This window comes from Pseudoliparis swirei, chromosome 3 (assembly GCF_029220125.1).
Source record: "Pseudoliparis swirei isolate HS2019 ecotype Mariana Trench chromosome 3, NWPU_hadal_v1, whole genome shotgun sequence".
In the NCBI taxonomy this organism is placed as follows: Eukaryota; Metazoa; Chordata; class Actinopteri; order Perciformes; family Liparidae; genus Pseudoliparis; species Pseudoliparis swirei.
Window position 1 is genome coordinate 24,199,080 of NC_079390.1, and position 25,560 is coordinate 24,224,639.

General features: G+C 45.4%; 2 protein-coding genes across 7 annotated transcripts; both read left to right on the top strand.

Annotated features, from left to right (window-relative positions):
* Positions 1–1,804: 1,804 nt before the first annotated feature.
* On the top strand, positions 1,805–11,875 carry LOC130188988 (solute carrier family 22 member 4-like). Of its 4 annotated transcripts, none has more exons than XM_056407597.1 (11): positions 1,805–2,019; positions 3,510–3,692; positions 5,016–5,119; positions 6,659–6,813; positions 6,932–7,103; positions 8,702–8,828; positions 9,903–9,991; positions 10,253–10,467; positions 10,741–10,923; positions 11,083–11,218; positions 11,638–11,875. In XM_056407597.1, exons 1-11 carry the CDS (start codon positions 1,813–1,815, stop codon positions 11,705–11,707), a joined length of 1,641 nt encoding a protein of 546 aa, XP_056263572.1. In that variant the 5' UTR covers positions 1,805–1,812; the 3' UTR covers positions 11,708–11,875. The 4 variants fall into 4 exon arrangements, with proteins under 4 accessions (XP_056263572.1, XP_056263566.1, XP_056263580.1 ...); XM_056407591.1 differs by having other exon boundaries at positions 8,702–8,820; positions 10,236–10,467; XM_056407605.1 differs by having other exon boundaries at positions 8,702–8,820; positions 10,236–10,467; positions 11,119–11,218.
* Positions 11,876–14,231: 2,356 nt separating this feature from the next.
* On the top strand, positions 14,232–25,484 carry LOC130189463 (organic cation/carnitine transporter 2-like). Of its 3 annotated transcripts, XM_056408246.1 has the most exons (11): positions 14,233–14,522; positions 14,966–15,148; positions 15,319–15,422; positions 15,633–15,787; positions 15,938–16,109; positions 17,411–17,543; positions 17,760–17,860; positions 18,042–18,256; positions 24,323–24,505; positions 24,791–24,926; positions 25,258–25,484. In XM_056408246.1, exons 1-11 carry the CDS (start codon positions 14,319–14,321, stop codon positions 25,325–25,327), a joined length of 1,656 nt encoding a protein of 551 aa, XP_056264221.1. In that variant the 5' UTR covers positions 14,233–14,318; the 3' UTR covers positions 25,328–25,484. The 3 variants fall into 3 exon arrangements, 1 of the variants encoding a protein (XP_056264221.1); XR_008830800.1 differs by lacking the exons at positions 24,791–24,926; positions 25,258–25,484 and adding an exon at positions 23,143–24,067 and having other exon boundaries at positions 14,232–14,522; positions 24,323–24,409; XR_008830802.1 differs by lacking the exons at positions 24,791–24,926; positions 25,258–25,484 and adding an exon at positions 23,143–24,063 and having other exon boundaries at positions 14,232–14,522; positions 24,323–24,343.
* Positions 25,485–25,560: the final 76 nt, after the last annotated feature.

Here is a 25,560-nt window from a genome sequence, read left to right on the forward strand (position 1 = left end):
CTCTTACCCGCTCAGGAGGTGGCGCTCCACATCTGTCGCTGTCGGAGGGTGTGGAAGGAGACTTGGGTCGCTCTTCTCCGTACTGCAAAACAGAATAAGCGATTCGGGTTGTGGCTCTCGGCAAAGGACATCTCGCTAAAGACCGAATCCCGGAAGTTGTCCCCACGGTTCATCGGACCATTCGGGATCCCTGTCTGACCCAGTGTGTAAATGTTTGGTTCGCTTACCAGCGTTTTTCCTCATGTTGCTTTCCTCGTGTATGACCCTTTTTGTTATTTCGTGAGTTTGCCCGCCGATTTTGATACCTTTGCCTCCCCGGATGGATTACAGGTTTACCGAACCATGACCGGATTATACTCTTCTTTTTTTTTAGTTTAGCCCTGGTCCTGGTCCGCGGTCCGCGAGATTATGTGAGCCGCTCTGAGTCTGGACTCTCCTCCGAGACCTGTTGCCATGGGAGACTCTACCAGGGGCGGATGCCCCGGACAACGTATCTCCCGGGAGATTATGTGAGCCGCTCTGAGTCTGGACTCTCCTCCGAGACCTGTTGCCATGGGAGACTCTACCAGGGGCGGATGCCCCGGACAACGTATCTCCCGGGACTCAAACTCCTCGATAAGGTGGTGGTTCGGGGAGGAGAGACCCTCCAGAGCGCTCTCACTGCAGAAGGCCCTTCACAGACACCATGACATAGAAACATCACAACAATCACCGTTATCGGTTGTTCTGGTCAAACAACCACAGAACGCAGTTCAGTAAAGACACGGGTCTGTAAATAAAGCACAGGAAACAAGCACAAGCTATTTAAAACAGAATCATTTCAACTTTTCAGTTTTCTATTCAAGGATTTAAGATGCAGGAGGTTTTGCATAACAGTTCAAATGATCATTCAAATGCCATTTGAACAATTGTCAAATGACACAATTGCGCAACAGCCCCGAGGGGGATCCTGGCTTCACCGTTGGAAACCAAGCGGGTGTGTAATTACAACCACACCTTAGGTTTATTATCTGAGAGAGATCCTCTGCCAACACATGCTTTCTTCTGCCACAACTGAGCAACATGGCCTCTCTTCAGTCTTCAAGCTGCAACAGGACACGTGGACAACAGGGACACCCTCAGGTGTTTACGCCTTGGCAGCCGAGGCCTGCTCGGTTCTACTGGGGGAGAACTCGAGAACTACAATTCACATCTGGTAACAACCTCCTCCACATCTGTCTTTCCCAACTAACTGAAAAACACATTTACATATGATTATAACATCATACTCCGTCGTGGAGCCCCGCCCCTCTCCCTCAGTGTAACCCCTGTCCCTGTCCGTTCCTTTTAGGAATGTAAAGGTTCTTGGTGGTGTCTCTCCCCACGTCACCCAGTTATGGGTCTAAGTCTCCCAGCCCTTCCACTGCTGTCTCCTCCCTTGGATAAGACTGGACCCCGCGAGGACGGGTGACTGGCGGGGTTCGTGACCCTTGTCCCAGTGAGAGAGCTGTGTGTGCCCTCTCAATCATCTTTATAGATGTAATTCAACCCCAATATAACACAATGGAAAAGTTTAATACACCCTATATGTTGTAGAAGCACACAATTTGAAACATTTGAACCACCGCAACATTCATCCAGAGCTGAGCCCTCAGTGGCACTTGTGGGCGTCGGCCGAGAGAGGAATGCGGCTATACGTAATAACGGTGTCTCCAAGTCTGGGTGTGCTCCGGGGAACCACATGTGAAGGCGATACATGTGCGCGCCACATGTGCAGGAAGGCTGCGCACAGGGCGCACAGGGCGCACTCCCGAGGAGACCAGGGCTCTGGCGATGAGGGACTACCCGGAAAGCGTCGCCTTTCTGGGCCAGTGGGGCCGCTTCCAGCAGGTCGTCTTCTTCCTGCTGTGCGCCACCATCGTGCCCAACGGATTCGGCGCGTTCAACCTGGTGTTCCTGACCGACGTGCCGCGGCACCACTGCGCGCTGCCGGACGTCAACCTCACGGAGGACTGGCGCGACTCCATCATACCTGTGCAGGTGAGCCGCGGAGGAGCGCGCGGCGTGGAGATGACACGCAGGCGGTTACAGAAAGTACACGCGCATTGCAGTCAGACACTCCAGTATAGAGTCGTGCATCGTTATGTATGTATTGGTGACGACATGAACAACACCGGGAACACGTGACGGTGAGGTCTGAGTTTCGTATCTCTTTGTGTGTTTGTGTTCCTCATGAAGCATGGGGCCCCTTATGTGTTTTAACCAGGAAGGTCATTAATATAATGTTTCACATCCAATTAAACAACATGAGCTACAATACTCACTCAGCTGTCACACAACTCACACACAAGACAAGTATCATATTTATAAGTCTTTACTTGCTATGTCTTCTGTGGGCAACATCAATGCACGTGACGAACTCCAGTGCCGTGTGCAGATTGTTAAGGCATAATGGAGAACTGTGTCCACAGATTATGTTTTTTTCCAGTTGAACCAGTTTCTTATTGTTAGGCAAATATAGAAGTCTGGCAAAACATTTTCTTTGAGAAGAAAAAAATTATATATAAAAATATATATATATTATTTTTAATGAAAGAAAAATCTTTTTTTAATTATTATTAATTTAATTCTTTAAAAAAAATACTTTCTTTGTATCTATTGAACCACATTAGTAATATAAAAGTGATATATATATAGTCTGGTACCACTGAAAGGGCTCAGATGGGCCCGATGGAGACCTCGTCTAAACTTCACTCGCGAGGCTCTGATTTAGTTCTGCTTCACTTTTTCTAACTCAAACGTTCCAGCGATGCTCTTCATATACTGTGCTGTGAGTTTAAACCTTTCAGCAGCGTCATTACAGAGATCATCATCATAATAATTGTGTTTTACGGGGCAAAAACTAACAATTATTAATTAACGCCTGTCACAGGAAGTTCCCCATGAAGAGTTTTTAACCCGAGGTTTAAAAGCAGTTTGTCTCTTCCAGGAGGAACTATTCAAACAAGCGTCAGCTGTCCAACAAGGACGCAAACAGACAAGAGAATAGAGAATCATTTGATAACCAAAGTTAAGAACCTGCACACAAAGAGGAGGAGGAGGAGGAGGAGGAGGGCGTAGCATCACTTCACTCCATTTAAAGCTGCAGGACAGTTGTCTTTATTTTAAGATGTACACTCTGTTATTTGTTTTTAATGTGTTCTAATCCAGAACATGTATTATTTATAATTCATCCAGTTCAATTTGAAAACTGACAATGAATATTGTTGATATATTACTCAATTGAAGTTTCAATATATTTAAATGACACTAATACAACTGTTAGGCTACTTCAATATGAACGGGAAGAAATCAATAATGTGATGTTCCTTTGAGGAAATGCTCTCAAACTGGACCTCTGTGAATACTTTATATGTGATTTATATATGATACTGTACCTTTGTTTTTTTGCCAGAATACATGTTGTTTTACTCTCTTATTTACCTGAGAACCCCCCGTGACTAACAGGTGTGTGCCTTTGTGCCCGTGAGGTGGTGAATGGGAACCAGCAGCTGAGCAGGTGCAGCAGGTTCAGGCTGGACGTGGTCAGAAATCTCTCCGCTCAGGGATTGGTTCCTGGCCGGGACGTCAACCTGACGGACCTGGAGCAGGAGGGCTGTGTGGACGGGTGGAGCTACAGCAGAGACGTCTACCAGTCCACCATCGTCTCGGAGGTGAGCCGCCTGCCCTCTCGGTCTCACGCTTCAGCTTCTCCCCCGGGGATTAATGAACCAGCAAAGAGAGAATGCAGCTTTAACACATGAAGCAGAGACTTCTATACAGCCAGAGGAGTCGCCCCCCTGGTGGTCAGGAGAGATAATGCAGCTTTAACACATAAAGCATAGACTTCTATACAGCCAGAGGAGTCGCCCCCCTGGTGGTCAGGAGAGAGAATGCAGCTTTAACACATGAAGCATAGACTTCTATACAACCAGAGGAGTCGCCCCCTGGTGGTCAGGAGAGAGAATGCAGCTTTAACACATGAAGCATAGACTTCTATACAACCAGAGGAGTCGCCCCCTGGTGGTCAGGAGAGAGAATGCAGCCTTAACACATGAAGCATAGACTTCTATACAACCAGAGGAGTCGCCCCCTGGTGGTCAGGAGAGATAATGCAGCTTTAACACATGAAGCATAGACTTCTATACAACCAGAGGAGTCGCCCCCTGGTGGTCAGGAGAGAGAATGCAGCTTTAACACATGAAGCATAGACTACTATACAACCAGAGGAGTCGCCTCCTGGTGGTCAGGAGAGAGAATGCAGCTTCAACACATGAAGCATAGATGTCTATACAACCAGAGGAGTCGCCCCCTGGTGGTCAGGAGAGAGAATGCAGCTTTAACACATGAAGCATATACTTCTATACAACCAGAGGAGTCGCCTCCTGGTGGTCAGGAGAGAGAAGGCATTTTAACACATGAAGCATAGACTTCTATACAACCAGAGGAGTCGCCTCCTGGTGGTCAGGAGAGAGAAGGCATTTTAACACATGAAGCATAGACTTAACACATGAAGCATAGACTTCTATACAACCAGAGGAGTCGCCCCCCTGGTGGTCAGGAGAGAGAATGCAGCTTTAACACATGAAGCATAGACTTCTATACAACCAGAGGAGTCGCCCCCCCGGTGGTCAGGAGAGAGAATACAGCTTTAACACATGCAGCATAGACTTCTAAACAACCAGAGGAGTCGCCCCCTGGTGGTCAGGAGAGAGAATGCAGCTTTAACACATGCACCATAGACTTCTATACAACCCCTGGTCTTGAGGTGTTGATGGTGTTTCTCTGGTGTATTTTGTATTTGCTTGAAGAGGAACTTCTTCTAATTGCATTCCTCTCGTCAGTTGAACCTGTTTTTGTTGCCTGTGTGTTAAGGAATAATTTGCGTGAAGTTCCACCTCATCGTACGCATTGTTCCAGGACGCTGGTTCACTCAGTTCAAAGGAACTAATCGTCCCTCACAGTCAATGTATTTATTTTCTGTGTGGATATTCCAGTTCGACCTGGTGTGCAGTGAGCAGTGGAAGCTGACGTTCACTTCCACAGTTTTCTTCGTTGGAGTTCTTCTTGGATCCTTCTTCTCAGGACAGCTGTCAGACAGGTACCGAGGGCACCATGTGACCCCTAAGCGCCCTCTGCAGCGTAACACGCGGCTAACCACTCACGTGGACCGAACACGTCACGTTTCATCCTCTCTTTCACACGCAGAGTCCCAAAGCACTCTTACGGTGTAGATTTATAAAAGTTCTGGGCTTGTAGAACAAAGTGTTCGCCCCAATTCTCTCGTGCCCACATCCTCCTCAGAGTCCTCGAGGTGTTTGAATATTTATAATAACGAGACTCCAGATCAACGTTTTCTTGGTCTTTCATCGCCTTGTTTTGAAAGCTTCACTTTGTCATCCGTCCGTTTGTAAAACAAAGGTCATTTTTCTTCTACTTACAATGTAGAAGAAAATATCCAGTAAAAAGATTTATCTAAAATCTAGCTGTAATTTCAAATTGTCCATTTGATTGCTTGTATGAAAGTGTGTTGTTATATATTCCTCCTGTGTGTGTGTGTGTGTGTGTTTGTGAGAACAGCTCTGACCAGAGGTGTGTGTCAGGTAGCAGTGTGAGATGACATAATGCTGTGTTTATTATTATTTATATATATATATATTTATAAATATATGTGTTTATATATATATATATGTATTTATATATTTATCTAGATATTTATATATATTTATATATAAATATATGTATTTATATATATTTATATATATAGTTATATACAAATACATGTATTTATATATATACAGGACTGTCTCAGAAAATTAGAATATTGTGATAAAGTTCTTTATTTTCTGTAATGCAATTAAAAAAACAAAAATGTCATGCATTCTGGATTCATTACAAATCAACTGAAATATTGCAAGCCTTTTATTCTTTTAATATTGCTGATTATGGCTTACAGCTTAAGAAAACTCTAAAATCCTATCTCATAAAATTTTAATATTTCCTCAGACCAAGTAAAAAAAAAGATTTATAACAGCTGAGTGTTTGTCAAGGCTCAGGAAACCCTTGCAGGTGTTTCGAGTTAATTAGACAATTCAAGTGATTTGTTTAATACCCTACTAGTATACTTTTTCATGATATTCTAATATTTAGAGATAGGATATTTGAGTTTTCTTAAGCTGTAAGCTATAATCAGCAATATTAAAAGAATAAAAGGCTTGCAATATTTCAGTTGATTTGTAATGAATCCAGAATGCATGACATTTTTGTTTTTTGAATTGCATTACAGAAAATAAAGAACTTCATCACAATATTCTAATTTTCTGAGACAGTCCTGTATATATACATTTATACATATTTATTTTTTGTCAGCTTAAGTTGTGCTGTGTTGCATTTTTGTCAACTATACAGTACAGTGGAAAGTATAAACTATAGCTACTAACAATATTTATATTTTGTAATTGTCGTATTGCTTCTTTTGCTTAAAAAATCTTTATATATTTAAACATTAATGATCCTTAAGGTACAGTACACCAATTATATTTGTATCTTGATGATTAGAAAGGGCATTACATATGTGTAGAAGTATTTTTTAATAATCTTTATGTTCGTTATTTATCCTTTTGTTCTACTTCTCTCACAGATTTGGAAGAAAACCTGTTCTTTTTGCAACCATGGCAGTCCAGATGTTATTTACCTTTATTCAAGTCTTCTCTACCTCCTGGGTCATGTTCACGGTCCTCCTCTTCATCAACGGTTTGGGACAGATTTCCAACTTTGTCGCCGCCTTAGTGCTGGGTGGGTACATATGAGCGTGGCGTTCTCTCTCAATTCTGCCACAGATCGACTTAAATGTGTACAGTCTTTGTGTTTTTATTGTGTGTGTGTGTGTGTGTGTGTGTGTGTGTGTGTGCAGGCACGGAGATCCTGACGGGCCACGTGCGCGTGCTTTACTCGTCCATGGGCGCGTGCCTGAGCTTCACCCTGGGCTACATGATGCTGCCCATCTTCGCCTTCCTCCTGAGGGACTGGACGTCTCTGCTGCTGGCCCTGTCGCTGCCGTGCCTGGCCTTCCTCCCCCTCTGGTGGTGGGTTGCCGTCACTGCATGAAGGCGGAGCGTGGCTAGAGTTCATGGAGCTCGAGTTTGGTCAGAAGAGAGTTTGGAGTAATTTAATATTTGCTGTCATTGAAAAAAATCTGGAATCCAAAGAAGACAGACTTACTGTGTTTAAAAAAGAAGAAGAAAAAGTAAACTTGCAGACTTTGAATAGTTGGGCCGGACTAAATGTTCCCTAAACACTTTAAACGTCATCTACAGTGGTCCCCAAACTACGGCCCGCGGGCCGGATCCGGCCCGCCTCCCCATTTGGACCGGCCCCCTGAACAATACCAGAGACGCGTTCCGATTTATTATTTTTTTCACCTGGCCCGCTGCCGTTGAGATTGCAGTGATTGAGACGCGGAGAAAATGTGGAGTGAGTGGTGCTCTTCGCAATAGAACATCTTTGATGGGAGATGTCGCGTCTCGGCCAATCAGCGTTCAGATGTCCACAGCGTTTGGGAAATTAGGTTAGCTTGAATGTCATGGTGTGTTCACACCGGACGCGTCGAGAATTTTACGCAGCAGTCTCGACGCGCGTCGAAAAAAAAGTGTGTTCAGACCAGACGCGTTGCGACCGCAGAGTACTTCCACTTTTTAGTGGACTGAGCTGCTCTCCCACTGCGCTTCTCGCTGCTCTCTCTCTTCTTCTCTCTTTGATACGTGTCTCTGACTTTTCCACCTACGGCGGCAGATCTCCTCTGCCATGAAACACATATGCCGGTGTTACACCCCTACTGGTTTTCAAACCTACTGGTTTCCCTACGCGTGCGTTGTGTTCTCTTAACATCTGCAGCGGGGCTCTGTCTCGCTCACCAGATACGTCACACATTCACAAACATATTGCTGGAGATCTTTAAGCCACCTTTCATATCCATTTCGGCGATTACGATTGTATAAGTGAGCAGTGCATCACAGCCACGGATGAAGAAATACATTTTCGAAAAAATAAAAAGATCGCCCGACCTGGTTTCGATCCCTTTCACGCAAAAGGAGTCTGCACTCAAAGACGCGCAGTCTGTGCGCTGCGCCACCAGATATCAGTTTCAAGTCAAGTAATTTATATATTGATCCATTAAATCACATTTCTTATGTATTCATGGGAACAGTTTGGTCGAAGGGATCTGGAACAACTGGTTCCCTTGAGCGGATATTTCCACTTTGAAACATGTTTAGCGATGTTTGTTCGCAACGCAACAACCACACAATACCGCACACAGGTGAGCACAGGTGAGCAGATCCCCCGGCTGGCCCTCCAGCAGGCAAGGCAAACGTTATGTGGCCCTCTTAGGAAAAAGTTTGGGGACCCCTGGTCATCTACATCGATACATATTTACATATATATATATATATATATATATACATAGATACATACATATATATGTATCTATGTATATATATATACATAGATACATACATATATATGTATATATATATTTACATACATATATATATATATACATAGATACATATAAATATACATATCTATATATATATACATATACATATATATATATATACATACGTACATAAATACATATATTCAACGATAGTCCAGCCTGAACCCTTCTGTTCCTCTGAGGCAGGTTCATCCCAGAGTCTCCTCGGTGGTTGCTCTCTCAGGGACGAGTGGAGGAGGCCGAGCGCATCGTGAGAACGGCGGCCAAGTGGAACAAAGTTCAGGCTCCACTGGTCATCTTTGAAGGTCACACTGTAGGTCGACTTGACACTTATTGTTGAAACTCTCTGTGAAACATCTCCGCTCATGTGTCAGCACAACACGAGCATCATGAGGATGATCGTTTTCTTTTTTTACTTGTAACATTAACTAAAGCGTCTTTGTGTACCTAGGAAAGCGCTATAGAAGTCTAAATTATTATTATTATTAACATGTTTGGTGGCATTTTGAGATAAACATTAACATGTGACACATATCTGATGCGACCTCTGAACATTTCCAAACACTCTTACATTCTTCCAATCAAATACAAGTGAGAAAAAGCACTGGAATTCAAAACAATTGGACTTATTTTTGCAGAGGACTGACACCCTGGTGGTCAGTAGATAGATTGCATCTTTAACACATGAAGCATAGACTTCTATACAACCAAAGGGGTCTCCCCCTGGTGGTCAGGAGAGAGAATGCAGCTTTAACACATGAAGCATAGACTTCTATACAACCAGAGGAGTCGCCCCCTGGTGGTCAGTAGAGAGAATGCAGCTTTAACACATGAAGCATAGACTTCTATACAACCAGAGGAGTCGCCCCCTGGTGGTCAGGAGAGAGAATGCAGCTTTAACACATGAAGCAGAGACTTCTATACAACCAGAGGAGTCGCCCCCTGGTGGTCAGGAGAGAGAATGCAGCTTTAACACATGAAGCAGAGACTTCTATAACAGTCTTAAATATGTCTAGTCGGGGTTCAAAGTTGACACGGCTGAGGTCAGACAGCGAACGGTGTGATGCCGAGGTGGTTGATGCCTGACTGGGGCCAAGTAAAGGTCGTAGTAAGGTCTCTGGATAATTCAGCGTAGTTTACAGTCGCCGTAGTGAAACCGGTGCACGCACCAGAAAACTACGTAATCACGACCTGCGGGTCACGTGCAAACACCTGTTGATGTTTTTAACAAAGGAGAGCAGGAAGCGTTCTGCCTCCGTCGTATAAACGACAGCATCGTCTGCATAAAGCTGCATCCGCTGGAGACGAACGCTGCTTATTTGGGGCTCCTCTGAAAGGGCACAACCAAAGAGAGGGTGAGACTTTTCTTTCTCTCTTGCATGTTTAGAAGCCGGACTCGAAAGAAAACTACAGCGCCTTCGACCTGGTGAGGACCAGGAGCATCAGAATCACAACCCTCCTCCTCTGCCTGGTGACGTGAGTCAACAGCGATATTTTAGATTATGATCAATTCTGCGCTATCAAACGTAGTTGAAACACAATGGCACAAAGAGAAGATCTTATCATATGGAGCACACAGGAATACGCTGACAATGCAGAAAACGGGAAAGTGCAGCTAATTTTTTTTAGTATCCACAGCCATAGAGGGTTTTTTGGGGACTCCAGGGTTCTGTATTGGGCCCTCTTCTGTTTAGTTTCTTTATGTGTGATGCACATTTAGCCCCTCGCCTCGCCCAGGTTTTCCACGTGTACCGGCTACTACGGCCTGTCTTTCAACACGTCGCAGCTCCACGCCGACCCGTACATGAGCTGCTTCATCTCTGCTGCCGTGGAGGTGCCGGCGTACATTTCCGGCTGGCTGGTTCTGCGATACTTTCCACGACGGCCGTCCATCTGCTGCAGTTTTCTGCTTGAAGCAGTGTCCCTGTTTCTCATTCAACTGGTGCCTCAAAGTAAGCTAGAAAACCAAATAAACACGACTCAAAGATCATTGATGCAAAGTGATGGTTGGTGTGGTGAAATGATGTGGTGAGATATCATGTATGTCTTGATAAGAGTGAGGCTGTTCGTGAAGCATCCTGGTGTAAACTATGGGGCTGAATGAATGCCGGTGAGGATGTGGCTGCATGAGCCGGACACACAGGGAACATGTCTTTGTTTTTTGTGTGCTACAGTTTTGTCTGTTTCTATTCTGTGGTTTTCAGTTGTTTCCTTTTCCTTTTTAGCTTTAACAAATCTCTCCATTGCACTGGAGATGTTGGCTAAATATTTCATCACCGTCACTTTCTCCATGATGTTCGCCTACATTGCAGAGCTCTACCCGACGTTGCTCAGGAACACAGCGGTGGGGATATGCTCCACTGCTGGCAGACTAGGAAACTGCATCGCACCTTATTTGGTAACTCTGAGTGAGTAAATTGGGTTCAGTTGATGATTATAAGCATTAGTTTGACATTCAATGTTTTAACTGATGTGAAGTCTGGGCCGTGAAATCTTATTCCGCCATGTTTGGAAGCCATTTTCTCACACGCCTATATTTCTCTCCCATCTAAATCTCCTTTTTGTAGACACCTATCTATTACACCTTCCTTATATTGTCATAGGGTCTCTTGGTATTGTGGCTGCCTTCGCTGCTCTCTTCATTCCAGAGACCTTTGGACGACCTCTCCCCGAAACAATGCAACAGATGCACCAGAGAGAAAGGTGGGCCGCTACCTCTGTTATGGTTGATGTGTTTAACAAACTTTTTTTTTGTTTACATTATGGTGTGATAAGTTTCACTTAATTAAGTATAGGATGTTAATATTTCTTCCACCGCTGGCAGTTTACAACTTGTTCCTGCTGCCTCCAAGTGGCAAGAAAGCCTTTGTCTTGCCACTTGGGGGCTTGAGCGTCTACAGACCTTTACCAGATTTAAGGGATTAGCAGAGTTATCCCACTGGTTGTATTCATACGTTCTAAGTTGATAAAGGGACAGCAGTAAAGTCAGCTGCTCGTGGTGGTGATAATGAAAGGAAGGGAATGTTTCATACTTGTTTCTCTTATTGTTGCGCAATCTGCAGAACACAGAACTGTAGAGTCAGTAATGTTGTATGTGTCTTTTCTTTTGTCCTGTACAACAGGATGAAGTGTCCATGCGTCACTGGAAAACAAACCCCAATCCCTGTAGAACTGCTGGACAGTCCACTGTGATGAGCTAGCACTTTACTGACAGTCGGTGATATTAAATATCACTACTCGACTACTTCTTTGTTTCTTAATATTGTAATAATCTTTAAGTTTTTTAGGTATAGTAAAATGTATTTAATACTTTCATGTATTATGTCAGCATGTAAAGAATTAAAAGGATTTATTTTCGTATTGTTCTGTTTTGGTCTCATTTTGACATCTGCATATTTACACGTATCGGCTGTCGTGTATTAAATGATGAAGATGTGAAATTTCTTATTGCAATACAAGTATTTTTCTTACCTAAATATGTAGGTAACAACATTTCATTGTATTCTTCTTCTCTCCAAAGAAACGTATACCTGCCGAATTCCTCATATCCCAAGCAAGTGCAATTTCACATGCATATCCAGACTGGTGAACATTTTGAGATTTTTGAGTTTTCATATTTATTTCTAAAAAAAGTCTATAGCGCTTCCTACAGTGTTCGTACACACGTTTGAATTGAAATTTGGTATACATGTCCGCTTGGATCTGCTCTACAAAAAATAACTTTGTTACCATAACCTTCGCCTACTTAGATTTTCTGCCATTTTGAATTCTCTAAAAAACAATTTTTTTCCACCTCCTCCTAAACGCTGGGGCCAATTTATACAAAAGTTTCTGTGGTTCTTTATTGGTTCAATCTCATCAGAAATCCTTAGAAGATTGTTGATATCTCATTGCGTTTAGAGGATATTGGCCAATGAATATCTAAGGGATGTGGCCTAAGATGTAAAGACACCTAACTTCCATATCACTTGGCCTATCCTCACCAAATTGCTAGCCTATGTCCACATAGCATCCGTAAACATACCCTATTATTTTCATAATATTTGAACATTAGGGGTCCCTGCAATTAATCCCTCAATATCTGATTTCTTTTGCCTTTTTGCCTTTTTTCACATTTTGGGGAGTTGTAAAACAGTCAACTCCTCTTAGAGATTAAACCCGATTCATTCAAAGTCGGCCAGTATGGTCTTGAGACCTTTGCAGTGAAAAATCTTTGAAAAATTTAAAAAATATAAAACTGTGCGGTCGGCAGACCAGCAAAGAAACAACATTCGCTATGAAAATGCAAGTTGATGTAGCTCGGCTAGACATTATCTAATCCGCTCCATATTTCTCATATTTCACAACATAAATATGGTTATGGTTGTTCTTGACCAAAATTACACAAGACAATATTGAACTTTATTGTAAAATGTAAAATAATACATGAAACGTTCATTTACCTTGCCGAACACCAACAACCCCCAACGGTGCTTTGTGGACTTGTTTTTTCAAAGCATGCCGACTCCACGGCTACGGCCTTGTTGTGGCTGGATTTCTTCCTTCTAGTCGATTCTGACTGATCTCTTAACCTGATGCATATAAACGTGTTTCTCTCTCCTATCTGAGCCTTGCTCTGCAGTCTCCTCTCTACCGGTTAATTCTGGACCAGCACAAGGCCGCTGGGTCTATCTACGTCTGCCATTCTTGAATCTCGTCTCAGGGAGAGAGCTGTGTGTGCCCTCAATCATCTAGGGCAGCACGGTGGCTCAGTGGTTAGCACTGTCGACTCACAGCAAGAAGGCTCTGGGGTCCAATCCCGGTCGTTCCAGGTCCTTTCTGTGTGGAGTTTGCATGTTCTCCTCGTGTTCTCCTCGTGTTCTCCTCGTGCCTGTGTGGGTTTCTTCCGGGTCCTCCGGTTTCCCCCTCCATCATAAAGACATGCACCGCAGCCTCACCCCGGTTCGTATGGATGTGAATGAGTGTTGGTGGTGGGGGAGGGGCCGGAGGCGCTGATTGGCTGCTACCCTTCTGTCAGTCTGCCCCAGGGCAGCTGTGGCTCCTGATGTAGCTCCACCACCGGGATGACTGTGTGTGTGACTACTGGACTCTGTAAAGCGACTTCGGGTGACTTGAGAACTGCTATATCAAATAAATGATTATTATCTTTACCTTCGCATTGAAAATGCGGAAGGTTATGTTTTGATCGCCGTGTATTTATTTATTTATTTGTATGCGTGTTACTCGCATAACTAAAAAAGTATTAAACCGAATCGCATGAAATTTGGTGGGATGATTGGTTATTATCCGGGGACCATTTGATTAGATTTTGGGATCGATCGGGTCAAAGGTCAAGGTCATGAAAAGGTCAAAATCTTCTTTTTACCATAGCGGTCAATTTTTATCCAATTGGCATGCAACTAATGCCAACATGTTCATAATTCAATGCCCAATCTTGTGATATGCGAAGGTATGCGCTCTACCGAGTGCCCGTTCTAGTTTTAGATGTAATTTAAGCCGAATACAACACAATGGAAAAGTTTAACACACACTATGTATATATGTTGTGGAACCACACAATTCAAAACATTATATCCACCACAGCTTTCATATACGGGCTGATGTTTTTCATCCTCATTGGGAAATAGAAACACACACACACGTGAAACACTAACTGACACATACACAGTTAAAGATAACAAAGTTATATCTTACAAGGCGTGGCTTGTATGCATGAGATAGGAGCGTAAAACTCTCTTCGTTCCGTTGCAGTAGAAAACAAGTCCACAGCCTCCACACGGTGGACGGTCTGGGCTCTGAGACCATGAAGGATTACGAAGAATCCGTCGCTTTTCTGGGCCAGTGGGGACGTTTCCAGCAGGTCGTCTTCTTCCTGCTCTGTTCCAGCATTCTTCCCAATGGATTCACTTTCTCTGTTGTCTTCTTGACTGACGCTCCCCGTCACCACTGCCTGGTTCCTGAAGTCAACTTGACCCAAGACTGGCACAATGCCAGCATCCCGATTGAGGTAGTTATTTTATGTTGCTACACTGGTTTCTCATTATAAGTTACACAATGTTTAACAATTACAAAAGGGAGCCAGGCTGGAAAAGAAAAGTCTTACTGTGAAGTGATTTAAACAATGATCTGAAATAAACTGATTGTATTTGCTGTGATATCTTTACACTAATTATCTACTCTATAATTATGAACAATTCTAATATAAGCATCAAACATTCTGCAATGATTTGGACTCACCAGCGTGAGAACCTTGGATGTTTGGCTTTCAGTGATATAACTCTTACTCCAAGTTGTTATGATATTAGAATACGTTGATGATCAAATGTGTGGCTTTGGAGTTGATCTACAGTGTTTTTCTGCATCTAGAGTATAAAGTTTAAAAAGGAGTCTACGGTTTTATGTGAAACGTGACTAACGCCACTAACAGGTGTGTGCCGTTGTGCCCGTGAGGTGGTGAATGGGAACCAGCAGCTGAGCAGGTGCAGCAGGTTCAGGCTGGACGTGGTCAGAAATCTCTCCGCTCAGGGATTGGTTCCTGGCCGGGACGTCAACCTGACGGACCTGGAGCAGGAGGGCTGTGTGGACGGGTGGAGCTACAGCAGAGACGTCTACCAGTCCACCATCGTCTCGGAGGTGAGGGTTGTTGTATGTAAGCCTACAGTTCAGTAACTGGACTAAAGTAAATCAATAAACCTCAATGGAACACAAACTCAACTGTGATTTGCTAAGGAAGGAAATGTTTGGTGTATTTTTACATTTTTTGTATAAACGGAGGTTATTTGTCTTTGTTCACGCTCCTCCAGTTTGACCTGGTGTGTGGAGAGCAGTGGAAGCAGCCGTTCACCACAACAGTTTTCTTTCTGGGGGTTCTGGTTGGATCCTTCTTCTCAGGACAGTTCTCAGACAGGCACTGAACACACCATCTCAAATTACAAATCATGTACACATCATATTCCTAAAACCTTTTCATTCTTGATGAAAATGTCCATGCTTAACTTTTGCCTATTAAAAAAACACAGTAGATAAAAAATGGATACATTTAAACTGAAAGGATCTTTAGTAACCGGTAGTGTAAAGGATTCAAAAATGTTGTTGCTCCTATTACTTCTCATTCTAGGTTTGGAAGAAAGCCTGTTTTTTTTTGCACAATGGCACTTCAGACCATTTTTTCTTTTTTTCAAATCTTTTCGACTTCATGGATTGTGTTCACCATCCTCGGCTTCATCAGTGGAATTGGACAGATCTCCAACTATGTGTCTGCTTTTGTGCTGGGTAAATGTTTACATGTTGTGCTGTTGAACAAGAAATACTACCGTTAGTGATGTTGAACAATTTACATATATTGTGTGTACTGTGCAAGTCCTGTTGCACCACTTCTTATAACTAACTTCACCTATTTACCTGCATTTCTCTCTCTTTCAGGCAATGAGATCTTGACTGGTAATGTACGGGTCCTGTTCTCTTCTCTGGGGGTGTGTCTGGGGTATGCCTTTGGCTACATGATGCTGCCTCTTTTGGCTTACTTCTTCAGGGGCTGGAAGTCTCTCCTGCTGGCTATCTCTCTGCCTGGCCTGCTCTACATACCGCTCTGGTGGTAGGTTGTACTCATGACAATAAAGCATGGTTTCATATTAACTTTACTATATCATCCATCCTTTTACTTCCCCTTATCTGGGGCTGGTTATCATTGGCAGAAGGCTATGCAAGATAGTCAAGGTTCCCCTCACTCCAGCAACGTTTCCCAGCTCTTCCTGGGGATCTTTAGAGATGAGATATATAATCCCTCCAATGTGTTTATAGGTCTTCTACCAGTTAGACATGCCCAGAAAACCTACAAAGTAAAGTGCCCTGAAGGTGTCCTGAAACCACTTCAACTAGCTCTTATGAAGCTTTTTGAGATCCTTCCGAATGTCTGAGCCCCTCTTGCGATCTCTGAAGTTGAGCCCAACCACCCTATGGAGGAAAGTACTATCATACGAATCTTAGTCTTCGGTCACTTGAAAGGTTATACCACAGATAACTTAGTGACAAACCTGGCAGAGGCCAACAGTCTGCAATAACATATTAGACATTGTGCTGAGAACACAAATATAGCTCTCAGTCATGGAATGCAAGACTTATACCACCAGTCCAGTGCCCTAGTACTCCCCAAAAGAGTCCGAAGGGGAACCTTTTGTAGGCCCCCACCAAGTCCACAAAACACCTGGGCAAACTCTGATGATCTCCTCCATCAAGAAGACCTTTCACACCCTTGTGTTTGCTTTGGCGACCACTGTCTCCTCCTCGTCAATGATTCTCGTGAAGCTGGGCAGGCTTGTGGCAACATCGGTTTTATTCTGCATTCAGAAACAAGGGACAGAATAGTAAGTCATCTGCTGTTGGCAACTGCGCATGCTCTGTCTATTCAGGAATCCAGAGTCGCTCTGGGTATTCCCCACAATCCCTTGCGTCTGTTGTAAAAGTAAAGGTACGCATTACCACAGCAGGTGGTGTAGTTTTTACATTTAGCTGGATTTAACACGGACTCTCCTATGTTACACATACACTGCTTTGATGCTTGCTGTGGCCCGTGATGGCTAATGGCTGCATGCCCTACTTGTATGCATGATGATGCGTGGTACAGACACATCCCCAGAGCCAGTCTGTGAAGCAGGGTCCAGCACTCCTAAGTTCCACCCTTTTAACTGCTGTCCGGCTTGCAATACACCCAACCCCACTGCCTACCCTGCGGGTTCTGGAACCACAGTACTTTATATTGCACTATACATGTCATGATTTTGCTCCTGTCAGAAGATGAAAATAAGAATTTCCAGAACCTATCTTGTATTCACGTGTTATTTAAGCCCCTCTGATCCAGCTTGAACCTTTTTGCTTCTCTCTTCAAATCTGAGGCAGGTTCATCCCAGAATCTCCTCGTTGGTTGCTCTCTCAGGGAAGAGTGGAGGAGGCTGAGAACATTGTGAGAAAAGCTGCCAAATGGAACAAAGTCGATGCTCCACTGGTCATCTTTGAGGACTACGGCGTACATGTAGGTCTGCCCAAACCTAAATCGTGTAAGACCAGACCCTGAACACAAGGTGTGCTTCAAGAGACACACTGTTAGAACTATAAATGCCATTAGTAGCAATGTACGTATCACATTTCATGACAATTTTTCCGGTAGTTGTTGATATTTCATTCTGGACCAAAGTGGTGGAATGATACGGCAAACTACTGGTGAGATGAAGGTTTTTGTATCTTGCAGGTTGATGAGACAAAGACGAACCCGAAGGAACAGCACAATGTCTTCAACCTGGTGAAGACAAAAAACATCAGAAACACGACGGTCATTCTGTGCCTGCTGTGGTGAGTGTGTATTTTTTTCCACATTTGCTAATTTACAGCGAAGAAAGTACTTGGGTTTTGTCCTTCTTTAGTTTTATTTTGCTTGTTTTATGTGAAAGTACTCAGTCTAATAGTTTTGGTGGTCTCAAATGTTTTTTCTGTGCAAAGTTTCATTGACACCTCTCTTTTTTTGTATCTCCAGGTTCAGCTTCAGTATAGGATACTTTGGCCTGTCCCTGAACACATCCCAACTTCATGCTAACCCCTACATCAGCTGCTTCCTCTCAGCAGCTGTAGAGGTACCAGCATACACTTCCAGCTGGCTGGCGCTGCGATACTTCCCACGACGGCTTTCTGTTGTTTCTACTTTGCTCGTTGGAGGATTGTCGCTGTATTTCCTTCAACTGGTGCCTGAAAGTAAGCAGTGACGTGACGTGTGGTGCATCATGGCACTTTTATTTCTCCAAGCAATTATTACAAGCTCTTTCAACAGATTTATCATTGCACTTCAATAACATTTATAAAGAAAAAGATTGAATAAAGACTCCTCCGCGAATAGTTCCTAAACGTGGTGGAGGAGTTTGAGAGGCTCAGTGATCCTGAGAGCTATGTTGTCAGGGGCATTTGCCCCTGGTAGGGTCTCCCAAGGAAAACAGTTCTCGGGTGAGAGTCCAGACTAGCGGTCAAAAAAACCTTTAACCTTTAGTTAAAAAAAACTTTAGCTACCTTGCCCGGACAAGGGATACCGGGGCACCTTGCCGGAGCCAGACCCAGAAGAGGAGTTTGCCTATGGGGCCCGGTCAGGCTCTGCCCGAAGAAATAACATGGAGCAGCAACCATGTGGACCTACCACCCGCAGGGAAAGGATCGGGGTCGGGTGCTATTTAGACTGTACGGCGGGCCGGGCAGGGGGCCCGGGCGAGCCGATCGCCGGCAGAATAGACCTGGGTCCTGGAAAGGGCACTGCTTGCCGACTCCATAGTTCTCCTGGGAGACTTCAACACTCACGTTGGCAACGACAGAGAAACCTGATGGGGGGTGATTGGGAGGAACGGCTTCCAATCTGAACCCGAGTGGTGTTCTGTTATTGGACTTCTGTGATAGCCACGGTTTGTCCATAACGAACACCATATTTGAACATACGGTGACTCATAAGTGTACCTGGTACCACTGATCAACTTTGTAATCGTATCATGTCTTGGACACTTGGGTGAAGAGAGGAACAGAGCTATCAACTGATCACCATCTTGTGGTGAGTTGGGTCAGATGGCGGGGTAGTCAGCTACCCCAAGCGAAGGAGTTCAAGTATATCAAAGGGCCACAGGGAACTGGAGCTGGACGGAACGGCGACGGGAAATGAGAAACCGGAAGCGGGAGAGCTGGAACCGGCCGGGAGAGCTGGAACCGGCCGGGACAGCGGCGGAACACGACATACTAGAGCTGGCAGGGTCGGCAAAGGGGCACTGGACTGGGCAGGACGGGGACGGAACAGGAGGAACTAGAGCCACCGGGACGGGACAGGGGGAACTAGAGCCACCGGGACGGGACAGGAGAGCCACCGGGACGGGACAGGGGGAACTAGAGCCACCGGGACGGGACAGGGGGAACTAGAGCCACCGGGACGGAACAGGAGGAACTAGAGCCACCGGGACGGGACAGGAGAGCCACCGGGACGGGACAGGGGGGACTAGAGCCACCGGGACAGAACAGGAGGAACTAGAGCCACCGGGACGGGACAGGAGAGCCACCGGGACGGGACAGGGGGAACTAGAGCCACCGGGACGGGACAGGAGAGCCACCGGGACGGGACAGGGGGAACTAGAGCCGGCCGGGACCGAGACGCAGCACGGGGAACTGAGACCGATCGGAACGGAGATGGGACAGGAAGAACTAGAGCCGGCCAGGACAAAGAAGGGGCACGGGGAACTGGGGCCGGCCGAGGTGGCGACAGGGCCCCGGGAGCGAGAGCCGGCGACGGTAAACAAGGAGCAGGGGTCAGTCGGGATGCCGACAAGGCACGGGAGCCAGAACCGGTGTGGACTGCAGAGCGAAGGCTGCCGCGGAATCCGGCGTGGACTGCAGCACGGAGGTGGCAGCGGGAACCCGTATGGCCCACCCTTGTCCACTTGCACTGAAAGGGCTCAGAGAGACTCCCACATGTTCCGGACCAGACTGTCATGATAATTGCATTCCATTGAAAACTGTGGAGCGAGAAAGCACACGAACGGAATAGAGCAAAGATTTGTTGTGTGGCTTCGAGGGACATAGGGATGAAGGGGGTGGGGTCGAGGAATGAAGAAGTGAGATGGGGGGTCGAAAAATAAGTTATACTCACGATTCGACTAATGAAGCTTTGCGTAAGTTCAGACAGGAAGACCATACCCCTCACACCAGCCTTTCATCCCTCAGTCCGATAAGCATTTCCCACTCATTACTTACTCGCCGTTGTCAATCATGACTCCAGCTGCGCAGATCAGCTGGTCCACTCTATCCAATAAGCGGGGAAATGAGGACATGGCGAGCCAATCGTCTCGCTGCTGTCTCACTCAAATATGACCGTCTCTCTACCTTCAGTTCATTCAGGTTGCTGTCATGCACGATTCACGCCGGCGTTATCCGGTTTACACCAGCAAGCGCCTGCGCGCTCATCACGAACCGAGGATTTTCCCGCAAAACGTCCACCTTACCTTTCTCCAGCCTCGTCCCAGAGCCAGCGACGCCCCAGCAGAGGAGAAAGCACCTTCTCACAATCGCCCCCTGCGGAGGATCTTACCGGGTACTCGGGTCACTCCAGGCAGGTAACAACCGATCGGCACCACGCAGCGTCCAGCTAAACTCAAGCAACCATCCACGCATTAGGACCGGATATCCTCAAACTCCTGCCGCAACAGCATTCCCCGCGGCCAGCTCTTCGTGCCAGCGGTCTCGCCCGCTCCGCATGCATCTTATGCCAAGCGTGCATCATTCAAAGTAAACGCACTCATCAGCACGTCGCACTCATCAGCACGTCGCACCCGGATCTTCTCCCGATCACATCAACATGATCAGACTGCGGCCAGCAGCCCAGGCGCACCGTAACATCGCTCAGTCTCTCTGCATTTCCCCGTTCGACGGAAGAAACATTACCGTAAATCCCGCAATAGCACAGACCCCCAAAAAAAAAAAAAAAAAAAAATGGACTAGCACAATGGCATCTACTCACTGCGGCTTCCCTGAAGAAACATTACTTCCGTTCCGTCGCTCCGCGTCCATACCCATTGTCGGATGCACTTCTAAAACACGTGAAATCCCATCTGCTGAAATTGAACTTCCTGACAGCCAGGGTTGCCAGGTCTGCGTGACAAAACCAGCCCACGGCCAATCAAAATCAGCCCAAAACCAGCCCAATGGCCAATAAAACCAGCCCAAGAACCAGCCCAATATCAGAACTCAAAATATGCCCGTGCCAAACCATATACACTGCTTTTAAAGTCCAATAGCATTGCTATCATTGCCAAACGTATCATAATATCTACAAAGTAACACCAAATGTTTAGCATGCCAGCATTAAAAGCAGTTTTCCCCTAAACTAACAGAAGTAGGGTGCATTCGCTGACGTAAAGCCATGAAGCAATTAATGCGGCCGTGTCCTTCGGCTCATATCGCCGTGATGCAGAAGGTTTCTGTAAAGAGATCTAGAATCCGCGCAAAATCCTCTTACTTCTAACAGCTCGATTTCACGATAGCATGGAGCTACGTGTCGCTATTTCCGGAAACGTTCTGAGTGGCCGATTCCTGACGAAATTAGGATTATGACTATTTCAGTTGGCATTTAAACTGTGGCGAAATGGCTTGGTGAGTATTATAGCCCAAGTCGTGTTCTTTAATTTAATGCACAACATCAATATATTCGCTCACGTTTATTAGTGTTTCGACAGTGTAACAACAATGTCCAAAAGGTCCCCCAATCGGGGGACCCGGGGATTAAATAGATATCGCCGCCAGTAGCTCTCAGACACCGCCCTTCTTCACTACGGATTCATCATAATCTGCATCGGACGAGAATCTTAATCAGAAGCTCTCAGGCCTCGGGAAAGCAACAGATGCACAAATGTAATGTTACGGAATCAGTCGCTATCATTTCTCAAACAATGGAAAGAAGAAGAGGAAAAAGAGAAGGAAAAAGAGGCGAGAGGAGGAAAGAAAAAAAAAGAAAATAATAATAAATACAAGGCGAGAAAAAGAGGAGGAACAAGAAGAAGAGGAGGAAAAATAGAAGGAAAATAGGAGGTGAGAAGAAGAGGAGGAACAAGTAGAGGAAAAATAGAAGGAAAAATAAGAGGTAAGAGGAGAAGAGGAGGAAAAATAGAAGGAAAAGCAATCGCATATAACTCACGGACAAGGGCCTTCACCCCACTCCCAGCGTACTTCAATCATAACGCCCAGGCTAGCATCAACCATACCATGCATCATCACTCATCCAAGCAGGGCATGCAGCTATTAGCCATCACAGGCCACAGCACACATACAAGCAGGGCACGCAGCCCATCGGTCATCACGGGCCACAGCACGCATAAGAAGAAAAAAGACAGAAGAAGGCCGAAGAGAAGAAAGAAGAAAAAGAGAGAAGATGAGAGGAAAGAAAAGAAGAAGAAAAAGCCACTCATTCAGCAGGGCACGCAGCCCATCACCATCACAGGTAACAGCACGCACCCAAGCAGGGCACGCAGCCCAGCAGTCGTCAAGCGGTGCACGGAGCCGTTAGCCGTCACAGGTTACATCATCCATCCAAGCAGCGCATGCAACATGTTAGCCATCGCAGGCTACTTCATTCATCCAAGCAGCGCACGCAGCATGTTAGCAATGGCCGGCTACACCAGCTCACACAAACAGGGCACGCATTCCCCAGCCACGGCCGACTACATCAGCATCTCAGCAGGGAACCGCCCTCCAGCAACTGCGGATCACCATATAAAGTCCCCTGACTAGTAGCATCAGAGTGGGGAAGTGGCTCATACATGGGTCATATCTGATATTGCAGGAGCACCGGGCATTCTTTCACGGAATCCCATGCATGCAGCAGCATCGGCCAGCCCTCAGCGGAATCGTATACACAGCAGCAGCACAGAGCATCCTCAACCGAATCGTATACACAGCAGCAGCATCGGGCATTCCTAGCCGAACCGCATACATCGCTACAGGACCGGGCATCCTCTCGCGGAATTGCTCACATTGCAGCAACAGCGTAACGGCTCTCAAAAACAATGCATCTAAATCGCTTAACCCACGTTGCTATCAAGCATGTTTTCCTGTGTTTCCGTCAGGTCATCTCTCCCGGGCACCTCGGTATCGCTTCTGATGGCTTTACCACGCCACGTGCCGGAATGAAGAGGATATACGTCCAGGAGGAAACAAATTATGCGAGCGAAAACAGCAGAACGGGCGGAGAGGATCGAGTTCAGGGAGACGACGATGCAGGCGATACAAATGCCAACCGAATGGCAGCTCACGCTAAACAGTCGTGCCAATAACCAGCATAACGGGTCCCCACACATCGCGCCGCTACAGCCGGAGCCAACAGAGCCAGCCATGGTCTTGCTACTACGCCTACTACCATTACATGCTACCACATCTACCGGCATCGCATCTAAAGTCTCAAACATCAGGTTCGCCCATGCACATACTGGTGGTGGCGCTCAAACTGCGGCTATCAAAGCCACCGCTGACCATTAGCCAGTACGGCATCCACATTGCAGTAGGACATTGCCAGCTAAAAGTGCAGCCTAGTCATCTGGTGCCTGTTCATGTTCAACTCATTCATGGTAAAACGCAGATTCTAATCACTCAACTTCAAAGTTCCGTCATGCTTTACGTTATGCTTCATCTCTTAGCAGCTCATGTCATCATTCACCACCAGCCCATCCCGGATCAGTGAGTAAACATTCTTTTGGGGGAGATTGTAAGTCGCGGTCTACCTTCTTTTGGGGATCTATCTCGTTGCTGATCAGGGCAGTCAGCCCTCAACTACAAATCTCCCCGTAGAGTCCAAGCGCCAAAGACTCTGAGACTTCACCATTGCGCATCACATGTGAAACAATAAACATCCTTTATTAACACTGTTCAAGGTCTTACCTGATTTAACTAGTAAAGGCTGGAGAGAATGACGGGCAGGATCACGGTCCAGCTGTACTTGCAATCCATGGAAACCTGTGGAGAGAGAAATCACACGAACGGAATCGGGCGAAGTTGGTAGTGTGCCTTAATTCATACGGGTGGGATATGGGGTGAGGGTCATGTGGTGGAAGGATGAAGGGATGTAGGGATTAGGGTATGTGAAGAGATGAAGGGAAATAGGGATTCGGGTTAAGGGATGAAAGGAGGTAGGAATTAGGGTAGGGGGTGAAGGGATTAAGGGAGGTAGGGGTTAAAATGTCACAAATGCATCTGATCTGCTGCTGTGGATCATTCAGGAGCTTTCTCAGACAAACTGATCTCTCCTTTCAGGTTTATCAGAACTGGCTGTTGCTCTGGAGATGCTGGGTAAATTTGCCATGACCGCCGGTGCAGCCCTGATGTATGCCTACACTGCAGAGCTTTACCCCACTGTGCTCAGGAACACAGCGACAGGGACATGTAGTGCTGTTTCCAAAGTGGGCAGTTCCATTGCTCCTTTTTTGTCACAGCTAAGTGAGTCATTGGTTACCCTGAAATATCATTTAAAGTGACTGTAAGGGACTTTTAACCGATTATGAAACTGTCTCAAGTTAATACTAAATCCTCCATGTGACCCTCATAGATTGGCTATTTCTTCATAGTTATTCTTAATGCTTGTCATCGGTGCCACCGGGTCCGTTTCCGCCCGCTGCTGGAGATCTGCTATACACACTGATTCATTCACACTACATATGTAGGCCTACAGTGCACAATAAACACAGGACTTCCTTCATCCAAATGTCCTCTTCTCTTTCACAGGTGGAGACTTTGAGTACCTCCCTTATGTTGTCATGGGGACTCTGGCTGTTGTGTCGGCCTTTGCTGCGCTCTTCCTTCCAGAGACTTTAGGACGACCTCTACCTCAAACTATTCAACAGATGCACAAAAGACAAAGGTGGGTTCCTTAAGGAATACATACGTCTTCGTAAATGCATCCTATGTCAATACTTTTGTATTGTTGAGGTGGAAACTGAAATGTTGATTAATGTGCACCGTCCCTGGTAAATTAATGAATACATTTACATTAAATATAATCTCATAGAGTGGCTGAGAAAACTTACAAGTTATTGTACTAAAACTACCACAGATACTGGTAGTTCAGGCAAGAAAATAACAACGATGAATAGAAAGGAAAAGATATTCAAAAATTGCAGCTTTTTAATATAATTGTTTCTGTATTCATACATTCCTATGATGGTTTGTTTATGTGTCTTTTGTCTCTACAGCTTGAAGTGTCCATTCATCCTAAGAAGAGGGCATTCAAACCCTCAGGTGCTTCTCCAAAGTCGCCTCTGATTGTCTAAAACATTACTTAAAGGAGCTGTTCATAAATACTGCTGTATGAACTGCGTATATAATACAGCATATGTTTCTGCTATGTTCAGTTCAAGGGGATTTTATGTTATTACATGAAAAATAAAGGAAATTAAAAGAATAAAAAATGTGAATACTTTTTTTTGGAAGAATCAAATTGTGCTTGTATCTTTTTTACTGTATTTTAATGCCGCAAAACTTTACTCCAGTTTGGT

Coding starts and splice junctions, on each gene's coding strand:
- LOC130189463 (XM_056408246.1), top strand. CDS start 14,319: ATGAAGGATTACGAAGAATCCGTCGCTTTTCTGGGCCAGTGGGGACGT. Junction 16,110..17,410: donor CTCTACATACCGCTCTGGTG/GTAGGTTGTACT, acceptor AATCTGAGGCAG/GTTCATCCCAGAATCTCCTC. Junction 17,861..18,041: donor GTCATTCTGTGCCTGCTGTG/GTGAGTGTGTAT, acceptor TTGTATCTCCAG/GTTCAGCTTCAGTATAGGAT.
- LOC130188988 (XM_056407591.1), top strand. CDS start 1,813: ATGAGGGACTACCCGGAAAGCGTCGCCTTTCTGGGCCAGTGGGGCCGC. Junction 9,992..10,235: donor CTCCTCCTCTGCCTGGTGAC/GTGAGTCAACAG, acceptor ATGCACATTTAG/CCCCTCGCCTCGCCCAGGTT. Junction 10,924..11,082: donor ACCTTATTTGGTAACTCTGA/GTGAGTAAATTG, acceptor TCCTTTTTGTAG/ACACCTATCTATTACACCTT.